The sequence below is a fragment of the Anopheles gambiae genome, chromosome 3, assembly GCF_943734735.2.
Source record: "Anopheles gambiae chromosome 3, idAnoGambNW_F1_1, whole genome shotgun sequence".
NCBI classification, from domain to species: Eukaryota; Metazoa; Arthropoda; class Insecta; order Diptera; family Culicidae; genus Anopheles; species Anopheles gambiae.
The window spans coordinates 74384533-74410292 of NC_064602.1; the positions used below are offsets into that span (position 1 = coordinate 74384533).

The following is a 25760-nucleotide window of genomic DNA, read 5'->3' on the forward strand; positions in this document are numbered from 1 at the left end:
GCTTCTCCAGCCTAACGCCCGCGACCGTGCTGCACCATCAGGCGCTACCGCATCTGTCCGGCGCCGCCCATCTCGCCAACCTGACCAAGCACAGCAAGATGCTGCCGCACGTCGGGCGCAAAACGCAGCAAAAGGTGGTGGACAAGGGCACGGACGAGTACCGGAGGCGGCGCGAGCGGAACAACATCGCGGTGCGGAAGTCGCGCGAAAAGGCGAAGGTGCGGTCGCGCGAGGTCGAGGAAAAGGTGAAGACGCTGCTGAAGGAGAAGGACGTGCTGATACGCAAGATCGAGGAGAAGAACAACGAGATCGCGCTGTACAAGCAGCTGTACATGCACCTGATGAACCACAGCAACCCGGAGATCAACCAGATCTGTCGCAGCGCGCTGAACCTGTCCAACATGGGCGACCACATGTGATTTGGTGCGCTTTTGGGGGAAAGCGTTTCGGGGAATCGTTGTCCACTGCTTTTTTTGGTCGGTTCAGAGCCGGGGACTGCTCCGTTGCATGCTGGGTTGCATCTCACTTTTCCTCCCAAACAGCCCACAGCAGCAAGCAGCAGCAGCAGTCCAGTACGGTACGGTCGGAAATGTCCCCTTGATTAGCTACCCATTGTCCATTCTACGTTGCGTTTTGTACACATAATACACACAAACACACACGAACCAAAGACAAGTTAGACTCGCAGGATATTCTTTCGCACCAAACCGGGACGAAGAATGGAGTCAAACGAAGACACACAAAGACGGCGCAAATGTAAGGAAGGCGAAAATGGGGAAGCGAAATTTCGGAGGGGGGACAAAATCGAATTCGATTCGGCCGCAGGCAGCTACTAACCGAAAAACAATAGCACAAACACACACAAACACACATACACTCTTGTGACAGCTAGAGCAGTGAACGTGAAGCAATTCGAAAGGAACTTAAATACCTGTACATAGCGTTTAAGATATTCGTGTTTATTTGCTACTGCGACGTTATTAATGTTATTATAATTATTGCCGTTTTTTTTGTTGTGTATAGAAGAGGATGCACTCGCTGAGTGCATTGCGTGAAGCAATTGGGTGGACAGGGGAACAGGGACGAATGTAGCATACATACAGTTATATATATCTATCTCTCTCTCTCTCTAGTGACGTACAGCGACCGATGAAACAAATCGTTCGACACAATACCTACTTAAGTACTACTTTCTGCACAAAGATTCACAAGAAACATACACACAAACACCCTTTTTGGTACGGCTGGTTGTAGATAAGACTTGATGGAAATGTTTTCTTTCGTTTTCTTTTTTTTGTAAATTTGTTCATCTTTAGTTTGATGGTTAAGCTGTACGTAGTGTAGTGTGCTCTATTCGTTCGTTTGCGTTCATCCAGAGTCAGGGCAGATACGTCTGTTAAGAAAACGATTAAAATACAAACTATTTTTTTACAAAATTAAACTAAAACACTGTTCTACTTCCTTTTCTTTCTTTTTCTTCCTGTATCTTCATCTCCAATTACTGTTTCTGGTGTACTTGTAACACGTTATAAGCTACAGATTAATGTTTCCACCCTTAAGATTGATGTTCCTGTTATTCTTCTAGTGTTTTTTTCTTATTTGATATTTCTCTTCATTCCGCTTTATCTATTTCTGTTGTTGCATCTTTGCAGATGTTTCATACAATATTTGATTTTCTCTTTGCACATACCTGTATTCATCTTTTCCTTTTCTCTTCCAACAATCGTTTACACTATTTCTTTGTTTCTTTTTCTACTTTTCATTCTTTTATTTGTTGTTTCATTCTATTATCTTATTGTTCAGACTTTTTTCATTCAACTACTCTATTTCAAATGTTTTGGTTGATTTTTTACTTCTTTTTATTCTGAAATTACGTTGACATTAACCTGAAATCTACATTTTTTTCCTCTCATCTTTTCAATTTCATAACTAACTAAAATATTGTTGCACTAAAATACTCTCTCTAATCGTTTATCACGAATCTTCTTTTACTTTCTAGTTCGCTTACTGTTTCTTTCTACCTTTTCTTGTTCTTACAGGATTTCCCACGATTTATTGGTCAGTTCCCATGATTTTTTGGTGCGTTCCCACGATTTTTTGGTTGTATCCCATAGATTTTTGGTTCGATCCTATAATTTATTGGTATTTTCCGATTGGATATCAATACAATTAGACCAAAAAATTCTGGGAAACGACCAAAAAATCGTGGGAACGCACCAAAAAAATATGGGAATCCACCAAAAATTGATGGGAACCAACCAATATATCGTGGGAAACCCTGTATTCATTCATTGTTTTTCCTCTTTTACCTAACTTATTTTAATTACTCCGCATCAAGTACTTTCCCGAACTAAACCAAAAGACATCATTTTATAAACTTTCGCAACCACACCACCTTCCATCATTTTCCTCACAAATGCTAGACAGAATGAACCAGTTATGTAAATAATAAACCACACACATACACATATCCCAAAAAAAGAAAGGCAAACGAGCACACAACCTCAACTTATCGAACTATTGTTACCAATGTGCGTATCGAAAACCTAAGAACTTAAAACCCCGTAATAACGTCGAGCTAGGAAGTCGAGTAGGCAAGTGTCTGACATTGTTCTGTGTTAACCGAACGCGTGATTAGAATATTGGGTGATCGAAATATCCCGATTGCGCGCGACCCAGCGAGCGAACGAAGGGGAGCGACGAAAATGAGACCACCGGCAAGAGCTAAAATAACCGATATTGAAGCGATCGTACTGAACCCAATCGATAAGTGGAGTGAATATTTAAATGTCTTGAAAAATGAAAACGCGTGCAGGTGTGAAAGTGAAAGCGGAAGCGAATCGGCATGGCCTAAGAGGCCCCACAATTGCACCCACTGGTCACTGTGTGCTTGAGAGTTCTTGGTGCGCTTGTATCAAAACGGCAACGGAATAAAAGCGGTGAATCAAGGGGTGAAAACTAGAAACAATGAAACCGAAGATAAATTATGAAACTGATGAGGTGAACTGGTTGTGTTTAAGTAGGTGAACTGTGCGTCCTACGATCCGAAACGATAAGTTACCAGACAGAGTTAGTCTTAGTCATCTCCTGCACCCCAATTATGTATAAAGAGAACGAGAGCGAGCGATGCACCCACAGACGCTAGATTTTCTTCACTATCAAGATGATGATGATCGTTTTGTAGCATGATTGTTAATTTAATTTGTGTTTTTCTCTCTCCCTTTTGCGATTCCTTGTTGAGTATCAATTGGACAGATATTCCATCACAATTTCGAAATGTGCGGTGGATGCGTTCTAGTACGCCCAGTTTAGCGTAATGGTAGGGTTAAAAATGGGTGACAGCAATCGTTCGGCAGCAGCAAGTGGTCTCTGTTAAGTTGATAGCATTGAGCATTGAAATCTGTGTAATCCCATACCTGTAACAGACACAGACACACACATAAAACACAAACACCCACACCACCTTTCTTCTCAGCTTGTGATGGCAAACAACCTTTTTTGTAGTTAGCTGAATATTAATCGAGACAAACAACTCTACATAAACACACGGGCTGAATAAATGTAATAAACTCATTTAAAAATCATTAAACTAAATTGTGTATTTTTATCTTTTATTGAGTTTTTTTTATCAATTTCAGCTTCAAGTTCACTGTCCATTGTCAACAGGGACACAGTATCAACCAGCGAAAGAATAATTGGATTTTGAAGAACCGTTTAGGGTTACCCTTATACAACCTGCAATGCATGCATTTCCTTGATTTTGATATCGTGCTCTTAACCGACTTTGAGGATGAGAAAACAAACCTCCGTAATAAAAACAACCACATCACCTTCAACCCAAAACCCATTCGCGATCCCATTTGAATGTTTAACCGGCTTGAACAAATGAGCCGACACCTCAGCCGGACCCCATCGGACGCAAGTGCGCCACAGAGCCGATCGCGCCAACTGGCTGGCTAGCTAGCTGGCTGGCTGAGGTTGAGGAAACACAATACCTTTGCCTGCGCCTGTTTAGCGACACCTAGAATGAACGGACGCCTTCAAAAGAAACAATCGTCCGTTCGGCGTGTTGGTGCGCTGCCAAGTTCTGTCTGAAAATCATTGTTCCCCATGTGCGGAGCCGTCGTGTGAAAATTATCTTTATTTTGGGGAGGTTTTGTTTTTCTCCTCTTGTTGAGTGTTTTGCACAGTGAAAACACGTCATCCGACCTGTCACACCGCCATTCTGGCACGGCGATGTAGTTTGCTGGTGTATTTTTTCTTCTTCTTCGGATGCACCAGGCAGCAGAGGGACATTAATTCGGTCGCCGTTTAGAAGTAGAATCCACCGTCCCCTTCCTGTGATAGTTGGCACTCACTTACCTCTGAGAATCCGGCCAGGTCCTAGGCCGGTGATAGTGTTCGCGTCCGCGCTTGACAGTGGATTGTAAATTAACCGTACGGAATTGGGGAGCCACCACGACCTCCACCGTGGATGCAGTGCAAGCAATCTTTTCACCCCATCATCATCAAACGCAGAACAAGATCGCTGAATGGTGGAGGCCGCGTCGTCCGTTCATAGCTGATGTGGTGTCCGTTTTGGTGCATTGGTGCTAACTATCCGCCCGGTGATTGCGAAATCCACTATAAAAATTCACGCGTGTCTCTCGGCGAATCGGCAGTAACCTCTGGTGGAAGAAATTTGCAACCGCACGCTTCCTCTTTCTTCTTTTGCTCTGCGTCTCCGCTTCCGCTTGATGGCTCTTGGGTGAAAGTGGGCTGAACTTGAGCTACTTAACTGTGCGGTTGTGATGGTGGGGGAGCCATGACAAGCCGGTGACGTGAGAAAGCAGCGGAAGACAGCTGGTTACGATATTGGCGGGATGGCGAACTGCAGTTTGTCTGTGTTACGCGATGATCATTAGTATTGCAGGTAATATTAGCACATTTAACAAGGAGTCTAGTAGAAATTGACATAAGTAAATAGTTTGATTTTGAAAAGTAGATCACATTAAAAAAACTTTTTTATTGACTCACCATGTAATATAGCAAGAATTTAGTTTTAATTTTTGTGGAGTGTAAAAATAAGAATCGTTTCGTTTTATATTACTACGAATTATACTTTTATTTTGAATTTAAAAAAGACCTGTTAAACAGCACGAAACTTAAGACTTGATTTTATCAAAAATAATCGAAATGAGCAAAAAAGAAATGACAGGCAGTTAAATTTTGCATTACATATCAATCTCACGAAGAAGTAATTTGGCCTCATTTATAAGAATTCTTTCAGTCTTTCTCCGAGTTACGCGAATTATGCGTTCCAGAGACATTCGGGTGACTCGGATTTTCACGTAAGTCGTATATCACGTTGCACTGCCAAAATATACTCAATGAATAATGATTTTTAATTGAATTTAGTTTATTTATGTAATTTATTACCTATTTAATGCAATTCGTATATGAAATTAGGTAATTTCTGTCTTTTTGATTAATTAAAACTAAAAAAAAATGCAGATTATTTGTCATTTGACAATTGAAAGAGAAAATTGTACTGATTTGCCATCTGAACTGTCAAAAATTCGCATAACTAGAATTCGCGTAAATCAGAGAACGACTGCAACAGTTATTAGCCTTACTTTGGCGTCTAGGAATGGAAATTACGCTTGAATATTTTCTCTACTAAACAAGCGAATTCATAAGTTATTTTCAGGATAAGTAATAAGAGACAATAATTCACCATAATAGATAGCAATTAAGTTGCGGAATTAAGGAAAGATATATAATAAAAATAGTAATTATAATACCGTAATGATAACATCATTAGTCAAATATTCACATAATTATTTGAACCATGATTGTTTGTTTAAATATTGTGGACATTTTTTGTGATGATGTAATTTAATGATTTAATTTAATGGAAAATTTAATGGTCTTCATGGACCGTTCTTTATAAATAAAAAAAGAACTTCAATAAGCATGGCCAAACTAATAAATAATTGTCAAATTGACTGTTGTATAATCCAGTACACCAGATGAATACTTGCCATAACTCACCCCAAGAAACATTTCCCATACCTTTTACACTTAAACATGTCTTAAAGCATTCTTTACTATGAGTATACTGAGCCACATAGTTTTAACATGTCTTTTGAAGATGCTTAACAGTTTTTAAAGTTGTTAAACCTTTAAAAAGTTCTGAAGTCGCTTATAAGACTGTCTGTGAAAACTAAAATTGGAGATTTTATGGCTGGCTTTAATCAACCTGTAAACGCATTCTTAAGCACGTTTAAAGACTTGTTAGTTGAGACTATGACGATTATAAGACTGTCTGTTCAAACTAAAATTGGAGTTTTGATGGCTGGCTTTAATCAACCTGTAAATGTATTCTTAGGCACGTTTCAAAACTTGTTATTTAAGACTAAGGCATCAATATCAATTGATCTTATTAAATGCCTATTAAGTCTTGGACGAAGGGAACTTGCAACAGGCTATACAGGTTATACTTGAAATACGCTATTAACGAAAAATGTTGATAAGCCGAGTATTTCTAACTTCTTCGTAAATTGTATTCTAGGATTTTCAGCTAAACAATATTTAATTTTATTTTCGTTTTGCTTGTAGTGGGTGGTTTCCCAAATAGCCAGCTCGTACTTTATAGCTGATTTAGGGCTGTTTAACGAAAAATCGTTCCGATGTCGTACTTTGTGGCTGATTAAAAGATAGACGGTACTTTGCGGAACTATGGAGCTTTTTAACAGGCACATGGTACTCTTTGGAACTTTGCGGCTGATTAGCACTATGCGTAGGGTTCATGATGGAACTTGAAGGCTTGTTAAGAAAGGGTACTGAACTTGGTGGAACTTTATAGCTTTTTAATGCATGACATCGGTTCAAGGTGGCTCTTGTCAAAGTGTCAAAGACGGACGCCGGCAATAATCTCATTGCTGCTGCACAAGTTAGATTCGTTACTTGAAGAATGAATATTGAGTGAAGCGATTGTGAATTATCAGTAAATTGTGTAAAAATTTGTGTAATTTATCAATACAAAAGATTTAAAAATATACATATGTGTTTAAACCAAACAAATTTTGTTGTTTATTTCATCGATGACGCTTGCTTGAAAATAAAACACAAAGAAAAATAATCCCTGGCATCGTGGCATAAGGAAGCTGCTTAGGCGCTGTTTGAAAGACCCACATAGAACTTTGATGCTGTTTATCTACTGCAAAAGGCGAATTAGAGCAGCGATCTTTAGCGTGCCAAAATGAGCTGCTTAAGCAATTCTGGCTATTTGGGTTTATCCCCTGCAAAGACTATTCGATGTATTTCTAATTTTATTAATAAATAAAAATGGATAAAACTGAGAAAATCACGATTATGTAAATATGCGATATCTCTGACACCGTCTGTACCAGGAGATTCTTAAAACTTATTAATCTGCACAAGCGGTTCCTATAGCTATGTGCTGTTTAAAAACATCTTAGTCACACATATTGCACTACAAATCAACTGAACTTATGATCAGGAAAGACCTTCTGATCTTAAGCCAATGGAATCCATGTTTATTAATATGATTGTTCATTTGTGTGTGCAATATGTGTCAGCCATGTTGATATTTTGATAAACAAATTCATAGTTTACATGACAAATAGAAAAATGGCAATTTTTGAAACGCTTTTCACGTCATGTTTATGTTGACAAAGTTTTTGGTGTAAATTGTGAGTGTTATAAACAAACTTTTATTTTTAAATTAACGTATTTTTAACAAAAAATACATTCATATTATTAAAGCGCTTTGATATTTTTCAAATTATTATAATGTATTTCAACAGTGAAATTTTCTTGGCATGGATTTCTGCTCATACGCGAGCGAATTCATCAGAAAAAATATCAAGACAACATAATAATGCTGCAATATCTCTTAACCATTATTATGACCAACCATTATTATTATGACTTCATATTCAATGCTTCATTGCCATCTCAAGAACATATCCATAGCAATATGTTGTTATTTTGATAGTTTATTTGCGCCTCACGTTTTAAAGGTCTAGAAATGGTTTTAACTAGTAGTCTTAACAGAGTTCTGTAGATGGGCCCTTTCAGTCTTAAGCTAGTTTTTTTTAGTCTTATGAGGTCATACACGACTTTCAAATTAAAAAAGAAGGCTTAATGAAATTTCCGTAGCAACATCGTTAAAACTATGATAAGATTTAAAATGTTCCTTGGGACGTGTAGTTGAAACTTCGCTTATTCCACAGCGAGAATAAATACTTAAAGAAAACGATAAAACTGTATCGTTATTTTAACAACCTCAGATGTGTTTATTTTGATGAATAAAATGTTTTCTCCAGAGTTTAAAAACTTGCCTGTTAAAAGTGCAATCCTTTGCCATTCCGTACAAAATTACAACAACAATTCGACGCAAACAACATAAAAACCGTACGCCGTAAATCGAGCGCGCGTACGAGATCGCAAAGCGTAAGATCGTAAAACAAAACCTACTCCGCGAACGGGACGCGTCGTTCTCACGATCGCAAGAAAGGGCAGCGGTATGCGATCGATTGTCATCACATGCAGCAACAGTATGCAGGAAACCCCTAAAACACTCTCGCTCACACACACACACACAACCCACTCGCACAGCAATATAAACTTCAAACACTGCGTTTATGTTTGAACATTACCGTTTTGTCCGGGCGTTACGGTGCGAAAAAAAAACTTTCACTCTCGTTCCGCCGCTGACCATTGCGGGCGGGCGTTGATGGCGGTTTTTGGAAACGGCTTGACAATGGCCATCGGCCACACAAAGCGTTGGACGGTATGGATTTGTACAAGAAAAAATAAACGAAAAAAAAACAAACAAAGGTGAAATAATGCCCCCAACACTTCACCTTTACGCGACCGACAGCATAACTTCCGCCGTATTGATAGTTTCACTCTTTCATTCGCTCTGTCTCTCTCTCTCTCTCTCTCTCTCTCTCTCTCTTTATGTGTTAAAAGTACCGGTCAATCAAAATCACACACAGCTGCAACGGTCGCGATGCGTACCGCGATCTACCGCCCTACAGCTGCATCATGGCGGGAGAGCATTTACCGTCGGAATTATTTTTAAAATGACCTTCCGCAGCCCTTCAGGAACCTAACCGACCGCCACGCGAGCGTACACACGCGTGGAAGTACGCCTTTTATGCGCCAGATTCCGCTTCCCACTTTTGGCTACCTGTGCCCCGTTCCCTGGACCTCCTCCAACAGCGCTCCATAATGCACGATAAAACGCGCAACACCTACTCGAGAACGTAGTTGTCGCCTCCCGAAGAAGGTACGGAACAGAGCGAAGAAAAATGGACTACTTTCACGCTTCTAATCATCGCATCATCTTCACGGTAGCACTACTGACCTACTACCGGATGCAGCCGGATGCATTTTTTATACCCCTTGCTCCCCCCGGAGGTGTCCCACCTTGTGTGTATGTTTTTATTTCATTTTCGACGACCGGATTCGGGACCTAAATGCTATTATTAGATCGGGTTCACAGTATCGATGCTACGGCTAAACCCGGCTGCACCGTATGGTGCGCTAGTGGAGTGGACACGGCGTGCGTACGGCACGCCACAGCTTCCAACACGTTTTAGGCACCTCCTGTGTTCCTCCCACGATCGTGCATCGTTGCGGTCTTGATTCCAGCCCAGTTAGCACATCAGCACACATGCATTTCCTTCGCATTTCCATCCGTTTGGCGCCGTCCAAGCCACAACACTGTTGTCTATTCGTTCTGGGTTTGGAGTTTCCGGTGGAAACAAATCTATTCCGCTCATTTATTATCGGAAAAGCGGAACGGAAAAGTCCGATTCCCGCAGTGGTGGTGTGCTTGAGGATGAATAAAACGGTGCAAGGATTTGTTCAGTACTGTTGCGGTGGGTAAACATATTTAGTGTGAAGAATTGGACGTAAAATCCGTGACAGATCCGTCACACCAGCGGAGATGTGTCATTTGTCAAAGTTATCCACTCTTTAGGAATCTTTCGGGTATATATGTTTCAAATTATTCTTAAAATCTTCTTGAGTGAATCACCAGTCAAAGATGATGGTAGAGCTGTAATGTTAATTACATTAAAAAAGAAACACTTTCTTGTTTTGTGGACAAGTCGTCAAATTCACAGATTCTGCTTCTCATTCAGCAAAACAACCGTATATGATTAACGCCTGTCTGAGCCCTTATAAGCGTTCTAATATCTGATTGATTAGTTTATCCTTATGCTATATTTTTATATTAGTTTAACCACATGAGATTTGAAGTTAGGATGGAGATGCTGTTACGTTGAAAGGTTTGACGAGAAGTTTATTCCCAGGCTCTAGAATTATAATGTAAAGCCTAAAGCTCCTGAGAATGTGAGTTTTGACGAATTTGAACTTATTAAAATAACTATTATGCTATTACGTAGTTGATCTTTATACCAAATAAATGAGAGAAGAAATGGAGATTCAAATCATATGCTTCAACACTATCAAAGAGGATTCGCTTTAGCACCATATGTAACTTAGTAAGGAGCTAGTCGTTTAGCATGAACTGATGCTCACATGATAACATAAGCTGCTTATTCTTGATTGTTTAGTTCATCCAAGTTTTGTTCACCTTCTTTTGCTGAAGAATTTCCTTGAGGAATCAAAGAAGTTTGAAACGTTAAACGATTGAAATGATATCTGCACCAACAACATTAGAATTCAACCATTACTGCCAAGTACAATCACAAGGAAATTTCATCTCGTAAGAGCATTTCAATGTTCTTGTAGTATCAATCCGCCTCACTGTATTCGCTTGAACTGCTATCATTTATATGAAACTCTCAAATGTTGCTCTATTTTCATCTCTACATCAAACATGCGATTAATTTAATAAAATACAAAACATTGTTGCCAACACTCATTCACACCTGATAATCGACATGTTGTGCTCCACTGACCACTGCACATTCCTCCATTTGCCCGGAACACCTAGAACATACGCCATTCCCTAGATAGAGCTAATTAAACAAACGTTCAATCAAACGTGTAGCTGTTACTATTGTTTTGCTCCTTTTTTGGTCCCAGTCGTACCAAAAACAACCGTGCAACAAAACCATGACCCAGGTGATGCGAATTTTTGTTACTCTTTCCACCTCCCAAACGCACGTTTTTCACACCTTCGCTGGCAATGGGAAATCCACCATGCATCATGCACTCTGGCCTATTAAACCAGCGCAAAAAAAAAAACCACACACCGCGGCCATTTATCGCACAGCACAGATGATAAGGATGCTGTGCAGCGCCAATAGGATCACACCGCCTCGTTATGTATTATTTGCCGCTGCGTAATGTAAACAATGCCACTATCACTTGGCGTTTGCACTTTGTGATTAGAGTTTTTTTTTATGTTCCTGTCAATGTCAGATGCTTTTGATGGTCAGAGGGTCCCAATTAGCTGCTGTGGAAGAAAGAAAGAGAAAGAGAAGGAAATTATTATGCACTGCACTGTACCGATGATGCAGTTTGCGGCATCTGCTAATCGAAAGGCTGACTCGAAACGCCTCAGCTCACCTTTTGCTCTTCACCATGCTTCTACCAAGCGGATGTAGAGGCACTGATAGCACATTAACCTTGAACCGCTAAAACATTGGCGCACCGAAAGGTGCCAACGACCTTCTGCGAGGTGATTTTCTAATGATTTATGTGCTTCTTACCGGTCGGTACAATGTTTTTTTTTATAGCTGTATATTTTTATTTCATTTAAATCAAAAGAAAAATAAACCTTAAACGGCAGCCATAGGCGGAACGGAAGCATCAAAGTTATTTGTTCAAATTCAATTCATGCCTCATGAAATCGGGGCGGCAAGCTTCTGGGCACACTATCTAAGCGTGTTATTCTCGTCAGATGTTTTTTTTTTTTTCATTCTGCTACTACAGATAAGCAGTTCAACACTCACCTTAGACTCGTCACTTATCATTTTAATTATTATTGTATACATTTATTTACATTTACTTTGACAGACCATGGTGTTGTTGTTGTACCGTGGCATTGGTAGCGATTCAATTGAAAATGAAAAGCGAATACCTAAAAACACTACATTCTTTGTGCCCAACTGTTCTACTGCTCCAGTTTGCCTTTCCTCGTTTTGCTGACCTCACCTGGGCACCAGGCAGCAGCACTTCCGCTCGCTGCTCTAAACAATCGACTTTGCCGAACATCGCACACAGCGAGGTTGCATTTTTTCCCTTTTCCGCGTTCAAAATAAATCTCAAAACGCATATCTTGAACGCATCTTCGTACACACACACACAGCAAATAGGCAAAAGCATCCAAAGAAAAAGAAGTAAAAAAGAAAAAAAAGGCGCAGAACTAGTGCAGCAGCAGCTAGGAAAGCATAACGCTCCGAAACATCACGAGCATCACGCACCAGGAAGACGAAGAAAAACACACATACACACTCACATACACGCATGGGGCAAGAAATAGGTCAAAACTATTTAAAACGAAACCTACTTCAAAAAACCATGCCCTATAGTGTTTTGGGGCGGGTGGTGGCCAGGGATGGGCAGCAAACAAGAACGATCGGAACGGTACGCATACACACGCATAAGCCCCCCCCCCCCCTCATAACACACGCACGAGATTAGACGAGAGCGATGGTGTCCGAACTCCAAGCCCTTTTGGGCGATGGGAAGCTCCGACCTCTACTCCCTCCCGAAAAACACACGGTTCAATTTAGGCGACTAAGCGTGAACGGGACGGAGCGATCCCGCAAATCAAAGAAACAAAGAGGTGGCCTACGCAAACACTGCGACTAGCAGTGTATGAAAAATGAAAGAAAAAAAACTCTAACTTAGTGGGAAGGTTGGAGGTGGGAGGGTTAGTGATGCACCATCGACTGGCCCCAAAATGTACCCCCCATTGCACGAGACACACGCTACGAACGAAAAGCGAAAGTGATCGAGCCCTTCACCCATACATCCAAAAACAGCACCCGCCCGATTTTTTTGGTGAAGATGTTCCGCTTCTAGCAACTTCTAGCCCCGTGGGAGGGGGTGGGTGGAAGTGGGTTTGGACCGAAAAAAAAAGTACATTCACACAAAAAACTAGAACACGTTCCTCGATCATAGCGGTTCGAATTCTTTCCTCGTCTTCGTGTTTCACTTTTTGTTTTTCATCGTGCGAGATCTTCCCCCGATCACTACGCGCGGTAGGGTGTGGCAAAAGAGGTGGAAAGAGTGCGTGGAATTTATGTTTGCGTTCGTCGATTTGTCTTCGTGTTTGTAAGTGTCAGTGTTACTATTTTTTTGTTCGTTGGTGTAGCATAAATTTTACACGGAGCAACAGAACGCACCAAGCCTTCGGCACTGTGCAGGCCGAAAGACAGAGAAGGGAATACTACATCTCTTCCGAAATGAATTATGCACTTGACCAGTGCCGTTAAGTGTTTGGAGTCCGTGTTTGATAGCGAAGGAGGCAAACGGGGAGGGGGAAACTACTTGATATTTGGGCGCGATAAGACACACGCAGGGAAGGCGCATGAGTGGAGCGAGCTGGCAGTGGCGAGATAGGCGAGACATGAGCGAACCCCACTGGTTAACCTCTTAAAATGCGAAAGGTTCTGGTTTTCTGGTGGTGCCGTACGCGCACTGTTCTATGGATGGAGTGTTTCAGCTAGAAAGGGAACTCCTCCAAAAACAGGGCATAACGGAAGGGAGAATGTAGGTCAGCGCTAGCCCTCGCTTTTCAACTTGCAGTGTAGGACAGTATCGGGCTCGTTATATGGGGCAGCACTGCAATAAAGATCGTCTTGATGCATACGATCATTCTGTTTTTTTTTGTGTTTTACAACGCACCTAGTTACAGGAAAAACTTCGTAAAACGATGCTTACATTATGCAACAGAGTGTGGCATCTGCAGCTTTCTGCTGGAAAACCGTACTGCCGTAAGCATATCGGACGACCTAAATCAATCAATCAAAGGCTTTTGTGCTGATGCATCTGGACCATCTCTTTATCTTGTTGCTAAAAATACACCAGCCGCGTTTAGTAAGGCGAAAGCGTGTTTTCTATTTCTCTTTTCACCCGCGCGACATGTGACCATCCCCGTGCCCTGGGTTTGAAGTAATAAGGCACGCTGTCGGCAAAAAAGGCCCGTGCATTCCAAGGTCGCCCGGACCCTCATTGGGACCGCTGCGCTGTGCATCATACACACACACACACACACACACACACACCATTTGTGTTTGTCACGTTTGTCCCTTTATGCAAAGTGGTGTGTACCTGATGACGACGATGATGATCCTCACACCCGAGCGTAACCCGGGATGAAAGGGCTTTTGGGGGCTCTAACGTGTTGGAGACATGGACCAAGCGATCCATCCCGCATCCCCACTGCGTACATTTGTACAAAAGCTGAGCGAAAAGCTAGTGTGTACCCAGCTAAATACACCGCTCGATACCGGACACCTCACCTCAGGGGCCTTTGCGTCCATGTTTTATTCAATCACATACGAGACGGTCATAGTACGCATGCACGCAGAAACACACGCTCGGCGATCGGCGGTGCGTAGCGCAGATATGGCCCGGTGAAGTGTGGTACGCACTCGGGCTGGATTTCGACTGGAGTCGGCCGAACGGAGGACGTGCGTTGATTTTTAAGTCATGAGACAAGGCGGGCGGACGGGAAAATGTATTGTGGGTTATATTTTAAAATGCACAAGTTTATCGCCCGGCTGCCCGGCCCCAGGGGGTTGACTGTCTGAGGCTTCTGAGGGTTCCTCCCGGTCGGGTTGTACGCAGCCCGCAACTCCAGCCGAAGAAGATCGCGATCGCCGTCTTTGGACGTTCGAGAAAACGTCGTTCGAGGTGCATCCGAAGACGTCCCGAAATGAGTCAACCGACAACGCCTTTAGTGGAAGGAAAAGGGAGAGAGAGAGAGAGAGAGAGAGAGAGAGAGAGAAAGAAAAACTTTCGAAACTGCATTACATAATATGGCTCATCGTATCGGGGCGGAGGCAGTTTTGTTTGCTTTGCTGTGAGGTATCAGTGTGAGGAACTGCCACTCACTCTCACGACCAAACTCTCCCGGTCAGGATCAAAACGGGGTAGTGTTTAACACCTTACGATGGGATGTTGTTTGTGTATTATGCACAGGCTTTTCGTTCGCTGCAGGAAGACGTAAGGTGGAGCCGCTCGTCTGCTAATGGCATCGCATCGCATCGAGCCATCGGCGAAGACTACTCCAGCAAGTCGTCGGAGGACGGAAGCAACGGTACCGTATTTGGCAAAATTTGTCAAGTAATCTGTGTATTTTATTTTTCGCTTCTGTAAGTTGTTTCCCATTCCCGAAGATGCTTTGTGAGGAAGGGGGGGGGAACAGTTGTGGCTGCATACAAAATTAACGAAAGTGTTCAGCGGCAGCACGCACAAACGCCCCACTGGCAGAAGGGATTAAAATTTAAATCGATTCAAGCGCCCCAATCCCCAACTCGGAGTGGGCACGGGAACGAGTCAACGGAATCACTTTAAAAGCCATATCTCGGATGTTCTGGGGTTGGCTGCTGCCACACACACACACACACAGATACACACACGCACTAAACTAGGCCACCCGACGTCACGCCGACATCGGACGCTGGCTGCATGCCGTTTGTCATCTGTTACATGGGAGGTAGCGGCTCTTTTTGTGTGTTTGGGTTTTTTATTGTAGTCGCCTTAATCCACGGGGAAGGTGAAGCTTACCGGGGCTTGTCGGAGCGCAGCGAAATATGGTCGTAGGTGGTCTGCAGCAGCAGAAGCATCCTCCCAGGCCGAGAATGATGGAGATGCACAACGGCAGTGAGCAATGCGCTTGTACGTTCCGTAGCACCCGAACGCCTTTTATGGAAATGGTTGCAGTTTTGCGGTGTTGCGGTGATGATGCAAGGAAGAATTTGCAGATGAATTACTTCCGGAGTTATGACATTGTTTATGTTTAAGCGAATCTAAATATGTGTAGATGATGCAGAGACAGAACTGCATTATTGAGTAATATGTTAACTACTAGGTATCAAATACGAAGCAGTCTATTGCATAGTCAACTGTGTTTCTCCTTGCATTGTTGAACTTTACATTTATCGACCAGATTAGATCCAATATAGTTCAAAATGATCTTTTATTCCGCATCATGATCAGAAGCAGGCTAAACTAGTCTTTCTTCATTTCCCGTTCAATTGTATTGATTTGTTCGGAGCTTCTATCCATTTGAAGTCCTATTCCTGTAACCTTCTAGGAGTAACCGAGATGAGGCTGTACGCCTCCACCTGCCACAACAAATAACATCGCTTTGTTTTCCCTATCTTTATCAAACTCCCCGCCCGGCATCTGGAGCTGATAATCGATGAGGCTGCATTCGATGCAAATGATTCGCACACACCGCTGCAGCATTCTTCTTCTAAAGTCTATATTTGAATTGACAGAACCTCCCTGTTCAGGCGCTGGGTGGGTTTGATTTGCATATCCAAACAACACATGCCGCCCTCGGGGCACTGCTCAGTATACTGCGGATACGGTTCGATTACCGGCCAGGGCAACAAAGTATATCGCTTCATCGATAATTCAAGTTCATGGAGATAGAATTTCACCAGAAGATGAGATGCAAAGAGATCTTCATGTTTGGAGCACTTTTGCCTATGATTTGCCTAGAGCTGTTTCTAAGGCAGTAACTACTTACTACTTTAGCCATAAATTTGCTACCTTCACTACTCAATTTTTTAATATCTTTCTACAGCAATGTTGGCATTAAATCGTTTGATCAGTGATAAAGTCCTCAATCCTTAGTGGTTATTGATCCTAGCACTTTCCAGTACTTCAACCATCTCACCTTGTTATATCCATCTACAAACTGTTACGTGTTAGCTACTTCATGAATCAAAGCTTCAACATCTCCAAACCATCTTCCAACTATTCGCATGACAATCACATGACATCCAAACAAAACCTAAGCCCTTCCTGCTTAACCCACACCGTACGACGATCGATCGGTTGCTCAGGTGGAAATGGTCCGGCTCGCCGGGGCTGCTGTTTGAACTTCTACACACCAGCAACAGCAGCAGCAGCAGCACCGAGCAAACAGCGCAAAGCCACCAGCACCAGCACGTTTGCGCAGGGGGTTAACTATCAAACGCACGCGTGCTGTTTGCGCTCCTATCAAACCCTTCCTCCCTCATGGTTGGCTATAGCGCTGCGCTGCGTATGATGGCACTGTGATGATAGGGCCGTGCTGGATGCGCTCAGGTAACCGGTAACACCTTATCAACGATATGCTCCACAAGTGCGATGAGATCCAGGCCCCTCCTTGCTGGATGGGAAGAATAGCAACAAAAAAAACAACCAAACATTGGAAGCATTCTTCGAGGCTCCTCAATGAGCATCACTTGCGCGTTGAGACGCGTTGTGCATGTGCAGACAATGCAAACACGCGGCACTTCTTGTAGGGACAGTCAGCTCGACCCATTACAAAGTAGGCCAATTGATCCACTTGAGTACGAACGCTCCCTGTTTTGTCCCAAACAAGCGAGCGAGTCCCTCGGGACCGTGTAAGCCTCTCGCCCAGCTTAACCGTCCGTCTAAAGTAGGCCAATGTTAGTTACGCTGATAATAATTTACTCGCTTTTTTCTTTCATTCGTTGGGTGGCGTGAAGGGCATGAATAGGAATGAAGGAAGGGCTTTTAGTTTGATAAGGTGCACGGATGGAGCTGACGGCCGCGGGAATCGGGTGCTTAACGAAAAAAAAAACTATCGACTGCTACGATAACGGAGGGTGTTCGTGAGAAAAAGAAAGGATTATATAATGTTCGGACGACACATTACAGCACGGGACAAACGGTCCGAGCTGGAGTGTACTTATAACCTTGGAGACAACCTGAGAGAAACGTGAGATCACTCGCAGCTCATTTGGGAATTGAATTCTCGCGGACGATTTCAATTAAATCCTCACAAAACCATGAGTCACCGTTTGCAGACGGCTTGGGCAATCATAAAGAGTAGGAACAAAACCGTAGTAAATCATCCCCCAGCAGTCCCGACACAATCTTGGAACTTTGGCTCTGGAGCGAGGGGACTAATTATAAATGGACCACGCATAGTTCCTCACGACAGTTTTCGCTGCTTTTTTGTTTGTTTGCAATTATAAACGAGCGTCACTTAAACGCCTTAACCCTCACTATCGCTCCATGTAGCCCATCTGTCATTCTGCTGCTCTGCTTCCACGACTCGCGCAGCTTCGACCCAAAATCCTTTTGCCCGATCGGTGGGCGATGGATGTCGCTAGAGCCTGAGGAGTGGCGCATCGCCCGAAGATTGCATTCTAACATCGTCTCCCGTCGAGCGGGATGTTTGCGGAGCCCAGAATGTCTCACGGCGCGGCGTACACCATTAGATGCGCTCCGTACACCTACACGACATGATGCAGAGATGCAGTTTAGAAACGGCGAAGCTGGGGTTTTTAGTGCAGCCAGATAGACCCCACTGACAAACGAGAAGGAGGATGCCCGTAGAACCGAGGGATCGAATCGCAACATCCGCCAATGTTCGCCTGCACTGTCTGATGAGGCTCATATATGGGCAACCGATGGAAACCGATGGGGTTCGGCTCGATCGGCCCACCATCAGCACCGAAGCAGCAACAGCAGACGCGTTGGCCACGAAACCAGCACCATGTAGTGCTCACCCAGCTCAATGCATCATAATTGCCTGCTAGCCAGCGTAGGGCGTCGAAACGACTACGGGCCTCCGCCGCCCTGTTCCGTAAATGACGGGCACATCACGGCGAGGAGCTATCATAGACGAGCTGTCGTTGTGGCGGTGCATGTGGGTGGTGTTCGAACTAACATCTCTAGCATCTAATTGTCACCTCGTCACCCGTCGTCACACGCAAGGGGAGTGCAGGCAGGCCCACCGAACTGCATTTCGGATGAATCATAGAAAGTGAAACGATCTTCCGTGGGTATTCGACGTGTACGCGATGCGAGGGTGCGTGGCACATCACAGTTATGAATGAAACTGTAGTTTTGAGGGGAGGTCTTTAATTGACATGTTATGCATTGGAGTACTGTTTTTTTTTATGAAGAGCAAATGAATGTGGAAAAGAAGTAAAATAACACAAGTACTTAAGGGTTTAGATATTGATTCTTGTCAATATCATATTTAAGCTGAAAATTTCAGTAGGGAATCGTATTTGCTGCAAATTATACCTTCGTTCTTGCTGTTCGATTTCACTGGAAGTTACGCTTGTTTATTGATTTTTAGTTGAATTTTAACATTGAGTCACACGAAAACATAGCACATTCTCTTCGAATTAGGCACAAATACACCTAAAACGTAAAGAATGGAAAACTGGATACAAAAAATAGGAGACTATAAGATTCCGTCCTAATCCTAATGCTCCAAGGATTAATTAGTATTTATTTCTTTTAGGTTACCGGAACGTTTAAAAGTATCAAACACAGTAAAACTTGTTTAACGACTTGCTTATCGTACCAAATGCTGCATACAGTAACAAATAAGTCAAATTAGTTGAATTGAAAAATTTCACTTTAATAACAAATAATTCAACAATTAGTATATATTCAGTGACATACAGCGCACAGTTCTTTTCAACATTTATGTGTCTGACTGCCTTGAGGCGTTTGTTTTGTGAGATGTTTTAAAAGATTGTGGAGTTGCCTTATATTAAGTCAATTTATAACCTGTGCTACTAAAGAAAAGATCGGGAAATATATGCCTTTACATGCCATTCTTCCAATAATCAATTACATAACATCATTTTTACTTTCTTGATTATTTTGCTCAGGTAAGCTTGTAACTGAAAATATGGTCTACCTCATTTTTAAAACTAGCTAAATACTTCTAGTACAATTCCCCTTTTAACCCGACGAATCAACATAATTCAACATTTTCCATTTGCTATGCTGAAAATGTCCTATCCGTCATCGCGACCGCTGCACCAGGAAGTTCTTGCCGTAACCTTGCATTGCCTCAGGGGGAGGAGGAGACCAGAGCGACCAGAGAGCGGGAACTACACTTACCCAGATTGGAGAATCAATGATGCCGTTCGAATACCCGCACCGGACTAATGCAGAAATCACGACTACGTCAATCTCCTCCGCAGAACGGTTTTCACTTTTTCCTTTCCGCAAATCACGTTGGCGGAATGGTAATGCTGCTGCACGACGTCGGAGCGTAGCCTCCCCCTTCCCTTCCTCCCCAGCAGTTCCAGCGTCACTGCTACCACCATCTTCCACAGTTAGCGTCCTAGGGATGCTGCTTAGAAAAGAAGGAAGAAAATTGAAGCAAAACAAGTTTTCGTCTCGCAGCCATCCCTGCTTCTTCACCATCGCGTCTTACCATCGCGGCATTTGGTTAGTGGTGCGATGTAAAAATCGTTACCCCCAAAACCTTCACCTCACACGACCAGCTACGGTCGGCCCGGCTTCTCTCCGCCTCGCTCACCAAGCTCACCATTACAACGGCGGTCGGCAAACAAACATCAGCTCGCACACACTCTCACACCGCGGCAAGCTTAGTCGATCGTACGGCTCCGCGGCTTGCTGGTGGTAGTGTCGCGATGTAATGGAAATGAATTGACCCACTTTTTTTCACGTCCGAACCGAAACCGACCTATCTCGTTTGCTCGTTCACTCCCCGTTGGTGTGATTGTAGCTACGTTCGTTTGTGTATGTGTGTGTGTGTGTGTGTGTGTGTGTGTGTGACTGTAGTTTCTCCCCCTCTCCCTGAAAGGGGGTCTGTTTGCTAGTGGTCTCTTTGGGGTTTCTCGCTTCTCCCTTTTCCTTGTAGCTCCACGAGCTGTAATGAAGGAAATGCATAGCCAAGGAGGGACAGAGGCAGAGAAGAAAAGAGGGATAGTGTTTTTTGTGTGAGTGTGTGTGCATTCCCCCCCCCCCCCCCTCCCGCTTGCGTGTGACACGCTGTTGTTTACGCTTCTTGTGCTTTACATCCCGTGTGCCAAACATTAACGACGGCATCAAGCGACAGCATCACGTACGCATTATAACACTTTTATTTTCATTTAAAACCTGTTCTTCTCCATACGCTTACTATTCTTTTTATTCGCTCTAGGTGTGTGTGTGTGTGTTTCTATGTGCTCGTTAGTTGTAAGTAGCCTTTTTGATGACCAGCAACACTAATCAAGATCGATCTCTGACCGGGTTTTAGAGGTCGAGCGAAAGAGAGAGCTTCATTATTAGCGCTTATCATTCTAAATTGAATCTTATCGTTTTTTTCTGTGTGAGGTTTACGATTTTTGGGTTACTCAGATAACCTAAGATTCTAGAGAATAGATAAATCTTTGCTGATCACGAAGTCTGATGCAATCGCCGACTTGAGGAGATGATTTTAAGCAGCTAAGGGCTTTCTTTTCTTTTCTTACTGTATCTGTAACATGTTTTCTCATTGATTTTAAGTTATTCCGGGTTAAAATGTTTTGAATATATTAGCTTACCAAAGATCTACATTTTTTTACATTTTTGTTGCCGTTTCATGTTTTACAGAGGTTTTTTTTTAATAAGTCTCTCTTTTTTCATATAACTCTAACAATTGAACATTTCCACGTACGTCTATTTGGTTTCTCAGGGATTTTTTCATTCATGTTCAAACATTTTTGAACATTTTTGAAAGATTTTGAATCGATCGCATTACATGTTATGTATTTTTAAACTATTTAATTCAAAGTGCTAAGATAATGCCAAACAATTCGGGAAACAATCCAGAAATATGTGGTAAGCGATCAATTAATTGTGAGACGGGTTCAAAAAGTTGGAAAACCCCAAAAAAATCAGAAATTGAATAGCATAACTCATTAACCTTCACTTTGAATTCGTAGCAAGTAAGCGGTAAGATGAATTCAATAATTATATCTAATTACCATTTACATATTTTAGGAAATGGTGTTCCAATCAAACACAAGACAACAGAAATAAATAGTCTTAAATTATGCATGTAAAATAGGAAAGAAACAATCCATCCATAAAAGTTGCTACCTGTGCTTCCACTGGTTTATCCACTGCCCTTGCTTCTATAGCTTCATTTTCTGCTTCCAAGATAAACACTTTATTTGCTGCAGCTTATCCCCGTCCCAACCGTTCCGTTTGGTTTGCAAAACAGGCCGAACCGACGCGTTCGCCGTCATTTATCACACGCATCCGTTTACCTGACCTGGTACACTACATCTGATCGAATGCAATCACTTCCTCTTCTGCCGCTTGATTGCAGCAGTGCAGTCCGCTCCCAACTTCCCCCACTCAAACAGCGGACGATCATTCCATTCATTCACCTTTCGCCCTATTCTTGGCGGGTAGTAGTGGTCAGACCACCACCACTACTGCTCACTAGTTACTAGCGAACCTAGGACCACTGGGAAACTTCTCGTGCCGGGAGGTACCGAGACCGAACCGACGTAAGAAGAAACCACACCACCATCCCTTCTCCCCTGTGTGTGGCTGCGATTTCCTTCGCATCGCATTCCTTCCTCCTTCGGTGACCTCAATACGGGCATCTGGCTGCATGACTGCCGTGTTGTTGTCGCGCATTTCCCTTTCCATGGCTCTCCAGCACAAGCTCACAAGCTCATCTACGCCTTCACGCTTACATCGGTTTGCCTCCCCCGTTTCTCGCGCTCCAGCCGTTTTGATCCTCCGCCCGCCCGAAGCGATTCCAAAGAGTCTTTTCGAAAGAGAGGCAGAGATAGAGGGAGAGAATAACAAAACCTGTCTATCATATGTTCGATAGTTCTTTTTTGTTTGTGTCTTGCTACAGGCACACGGTGGACACAGATCGAGCCTGCCAGCCTGCGAGCTCGTACACGATCTAGGCTGGTTCGTTTCCAGCAGGTCACGTGAAGGACTGGACCGGATGAATGGATCGGTATTCAAATTGCGTGCTTCGGATCGTTCTAAACAGGAAACTAGAAGTTATTTGAAATTTTAAATTGAGTCTTCTATTGCATGATGAAACGATCGTCTACATGCTTTGCCGATAATCTAAAATAAATTGAATTTCTCTTCACATTCACTGATGTCATTAGTTTATAAAGCTTAATGCTTCTCCTCGTAAGTATCTCAGAAGAACATATACATTCTAATAACTTCTAACCAAAAGTTTATCTCTCTAGATGAATACCCACCAGGCAGAAGCCCGCCCACCCACGATCAGTGAGGCAACAAGCTTACGCAAAAACAGTGCCCGAGCGCCATCCCAACGCAGGGACCGGCAGATCGTTTGACGCAATCGAGCGCAACTTCGGGGGGGATCAAAACGTTAGTGCTCATCTTGCATCTGCAAATGCTCTGATTATCTACGGAGCACACAGCGACCCAAAAGCCCCACACCGGGGGGAGCATAAAAGCTCCCGACTTGTGGCGGGTTGCGCAACCCAAAAGGCACAAGATTTCCATTGTCCATCCACTGACTCCCACACGCTGGTGCACAGGTTTTTCTTCCCTCTCCACTAACCCACCTCGAAGCGGCAGGTATCTCTGGCAAAGTACGTGCATCACAATACCCCCAGCGTTTGCTCCCCAGCCGTTTTTTTTTAAATAATGCCCGATAGAATTGGAACGAAATCAGAAACTGGGCTACATTGGGGCTGGTTTTTGAAGATGGTGAGTGTTTTTCTTCTTCTTCTTCTTTGTCTTCTACCTTTGATTTTTTGCTTCGTCGTTCGTCTGTCGTTCGTCTTCATGCCTCCCAGTGCTTCATTCCCATCGAGTCTGTGTGTGTCTGGCCGCAAACAAAACAACCGCCGCTCGTCTATCGAAACTGCAACCCGGCGGAACATGGCGGAGGGAGATGGCGCACACGATTCTTGCCATGAAACAATGGCCCTACCGTACCACCCATGCCAAAAGTGCCAACCAGTGCAAAGTCTCCCTCGCTGCTGACGATTTTGCATGGCAAAAAAAAAGCCAAGCTTGCCGGCGACGATTTGAGGCGTGATGGTGAGACAAAAAGTCTGATCCACAAAGCACAACACTGTTCGATAATCGCCGTTCGCCGTGCAAGGAATGCACTTTTTTGTGTGTCTGAGTGTGTGTGTGTATTGTTTTACATTCTTCATTCCCAACCCTAGCCTGGCGCCGCACGGATTCGATTCATTCAAAATGTCGCCGACGCCAAAGTGTAAACAAAAATTTTTCCAGTTCGCTGTACTCATGTTCCCGTTTTTTGGAACGGGGTTGGAACTTTGTTTTTTTTTTTTACTTGCTCATCGAATTTGCATCGTCCACAGAAACCGGCCGCCTCGCACCCCCCCTCTAGACTCGACGAAAGCACTTTCAAACAAATTCCCAGGAGGTTCAAAAGCTTGCCCACATCGGGAACAATTTTTCCTGGAATGGGCTGCTCTGGAGTGAAAGGGCTGTGTTGCTTGTCGTAGAACCATTTCTCCCCGTGCCGGCAGGTACCACCAGAACCATCGGGGTCATTAGCACCAGGAGCCAACCACCCAGAAGGAAGTAAACATTCTCGCCCAACCCAACGGTTCTTTGGCCGAAATTGAGCGGTCCCGGGAATTTCCTGGAAGCACATGGGAAGAAGCACCTGACGGGGTGCGCACTCCCTCCCAGGCAGACACCTCCTGCCTGCATGTGGCCGTTTGAGGGAAGGTGGCCAAGTGTGCTTGGATGGGAGAGTGAAGGGGAGAGAGCAAAAAAAAAAACACACTGCAAAAAGCACGCTGTAAATTGACATGCGACAAAGCGACTGTTGGCTACCTGCTGCACTTGCTGATGATGCAACTTGCAACTTGCCCTCGTCGGTCGGTACGGTGTGCATCATAAAAATGTTTAAAGCCATGCATGATGAACGGGTCGCGTAAGTAACAATAAAACAGGCGAGGGTAGACAGCAAACAATAAAAAAAAAAAACAACAACGACAACGACAACCTGTTCGCAAGCTCCAATTACGATAATCGGAGTTTAAATTTGAGAATGATTTCATGTAGCATAATCACCGTTAGGTATGGTGAGTTCGTCGGTGGTTGGTTGAAAAGGGTTCGTGCTGAGCTGCACGCTTTCCCACTTCGTGTGGGTTGCGATTTTTTCTTCTTTTTCTGTGGTTTGTTTTTCGCGAGTCTCTCTCTCTCTCCTTGTCTCATTCTCTCTCGCTTTTGAAAGTAACACGGGAGCTCTGGGCAGTGACAGGCCATTGATGGGTGTGTGTGTGTGCGGGTATGTTAAGTGCAGCACGATAAGTAATGCTTTCGCTGTGACACTAATGCTTGCGCGGAGCAAAAGTGAACGTAAATCACGGCCTAAGCGCTGTGATAAATTAAGAACAGTTGAATGTTGAGAGTTCCTCTATCTGCTGTTTTCTTATTTTAAAATTGTTCATTTCACTTTCCTTACTTTTCATTTTCATGTTTTGTTATATTTTTGTGTTTTCTATTGAATATTTAACAAATCTCTTCTGTTCTTTCACTCATTGTTGCCAGTGCAATCTATCAAAAGAACATCCCTTCAGTGCTATTGAACCCAATTTCCTTCACACAATAAATTAAGCTTATCCTGTCCCATCAAGGAACCTCTTGATCCAGTACATAATCTCACGCATGCGGCGGTATTGGCGCGAAAAATTCTTACCCGTTACCCATGGCGACCTTTTCCCATGAACTTTCTCTCTTTCTCATCCGCCCGGCACACACTCGCGAAGCATAAAACTGTAACGGCCACAAACAGAACTCTGGCGCATTTTTTGTTTATCTGTCACTGTCACCGC

At 43.4% G+C, this 25760-nt stretch overlaps 1 protein-coding gene across 1 annotated transcript in view; it reads left to right on the forward strand.

Moving 5' to 3' along the window:
* Window positions 1–1447, forward strand: part of LOC1270831 (CCAAT/enhancer-binding protein) — a 3710-nt gene extending 2263 nt beyond the window's left edge. Inside the window, exon 1 of the mRNA XM_061657363.1 lies at window positions 1–1447. This exon is cut by the window's left edge and continues 2263 nt beyond it. Within this exon, the coding sequence (XP_061513347.1) occupies window positions 1–419 (419 nt within the window). The 3' untranslated portion in view covers window positions 420–1447.
* The last annotated feature ends 24313 nt before the right edge of the window (window positions 1448–25760 follow it).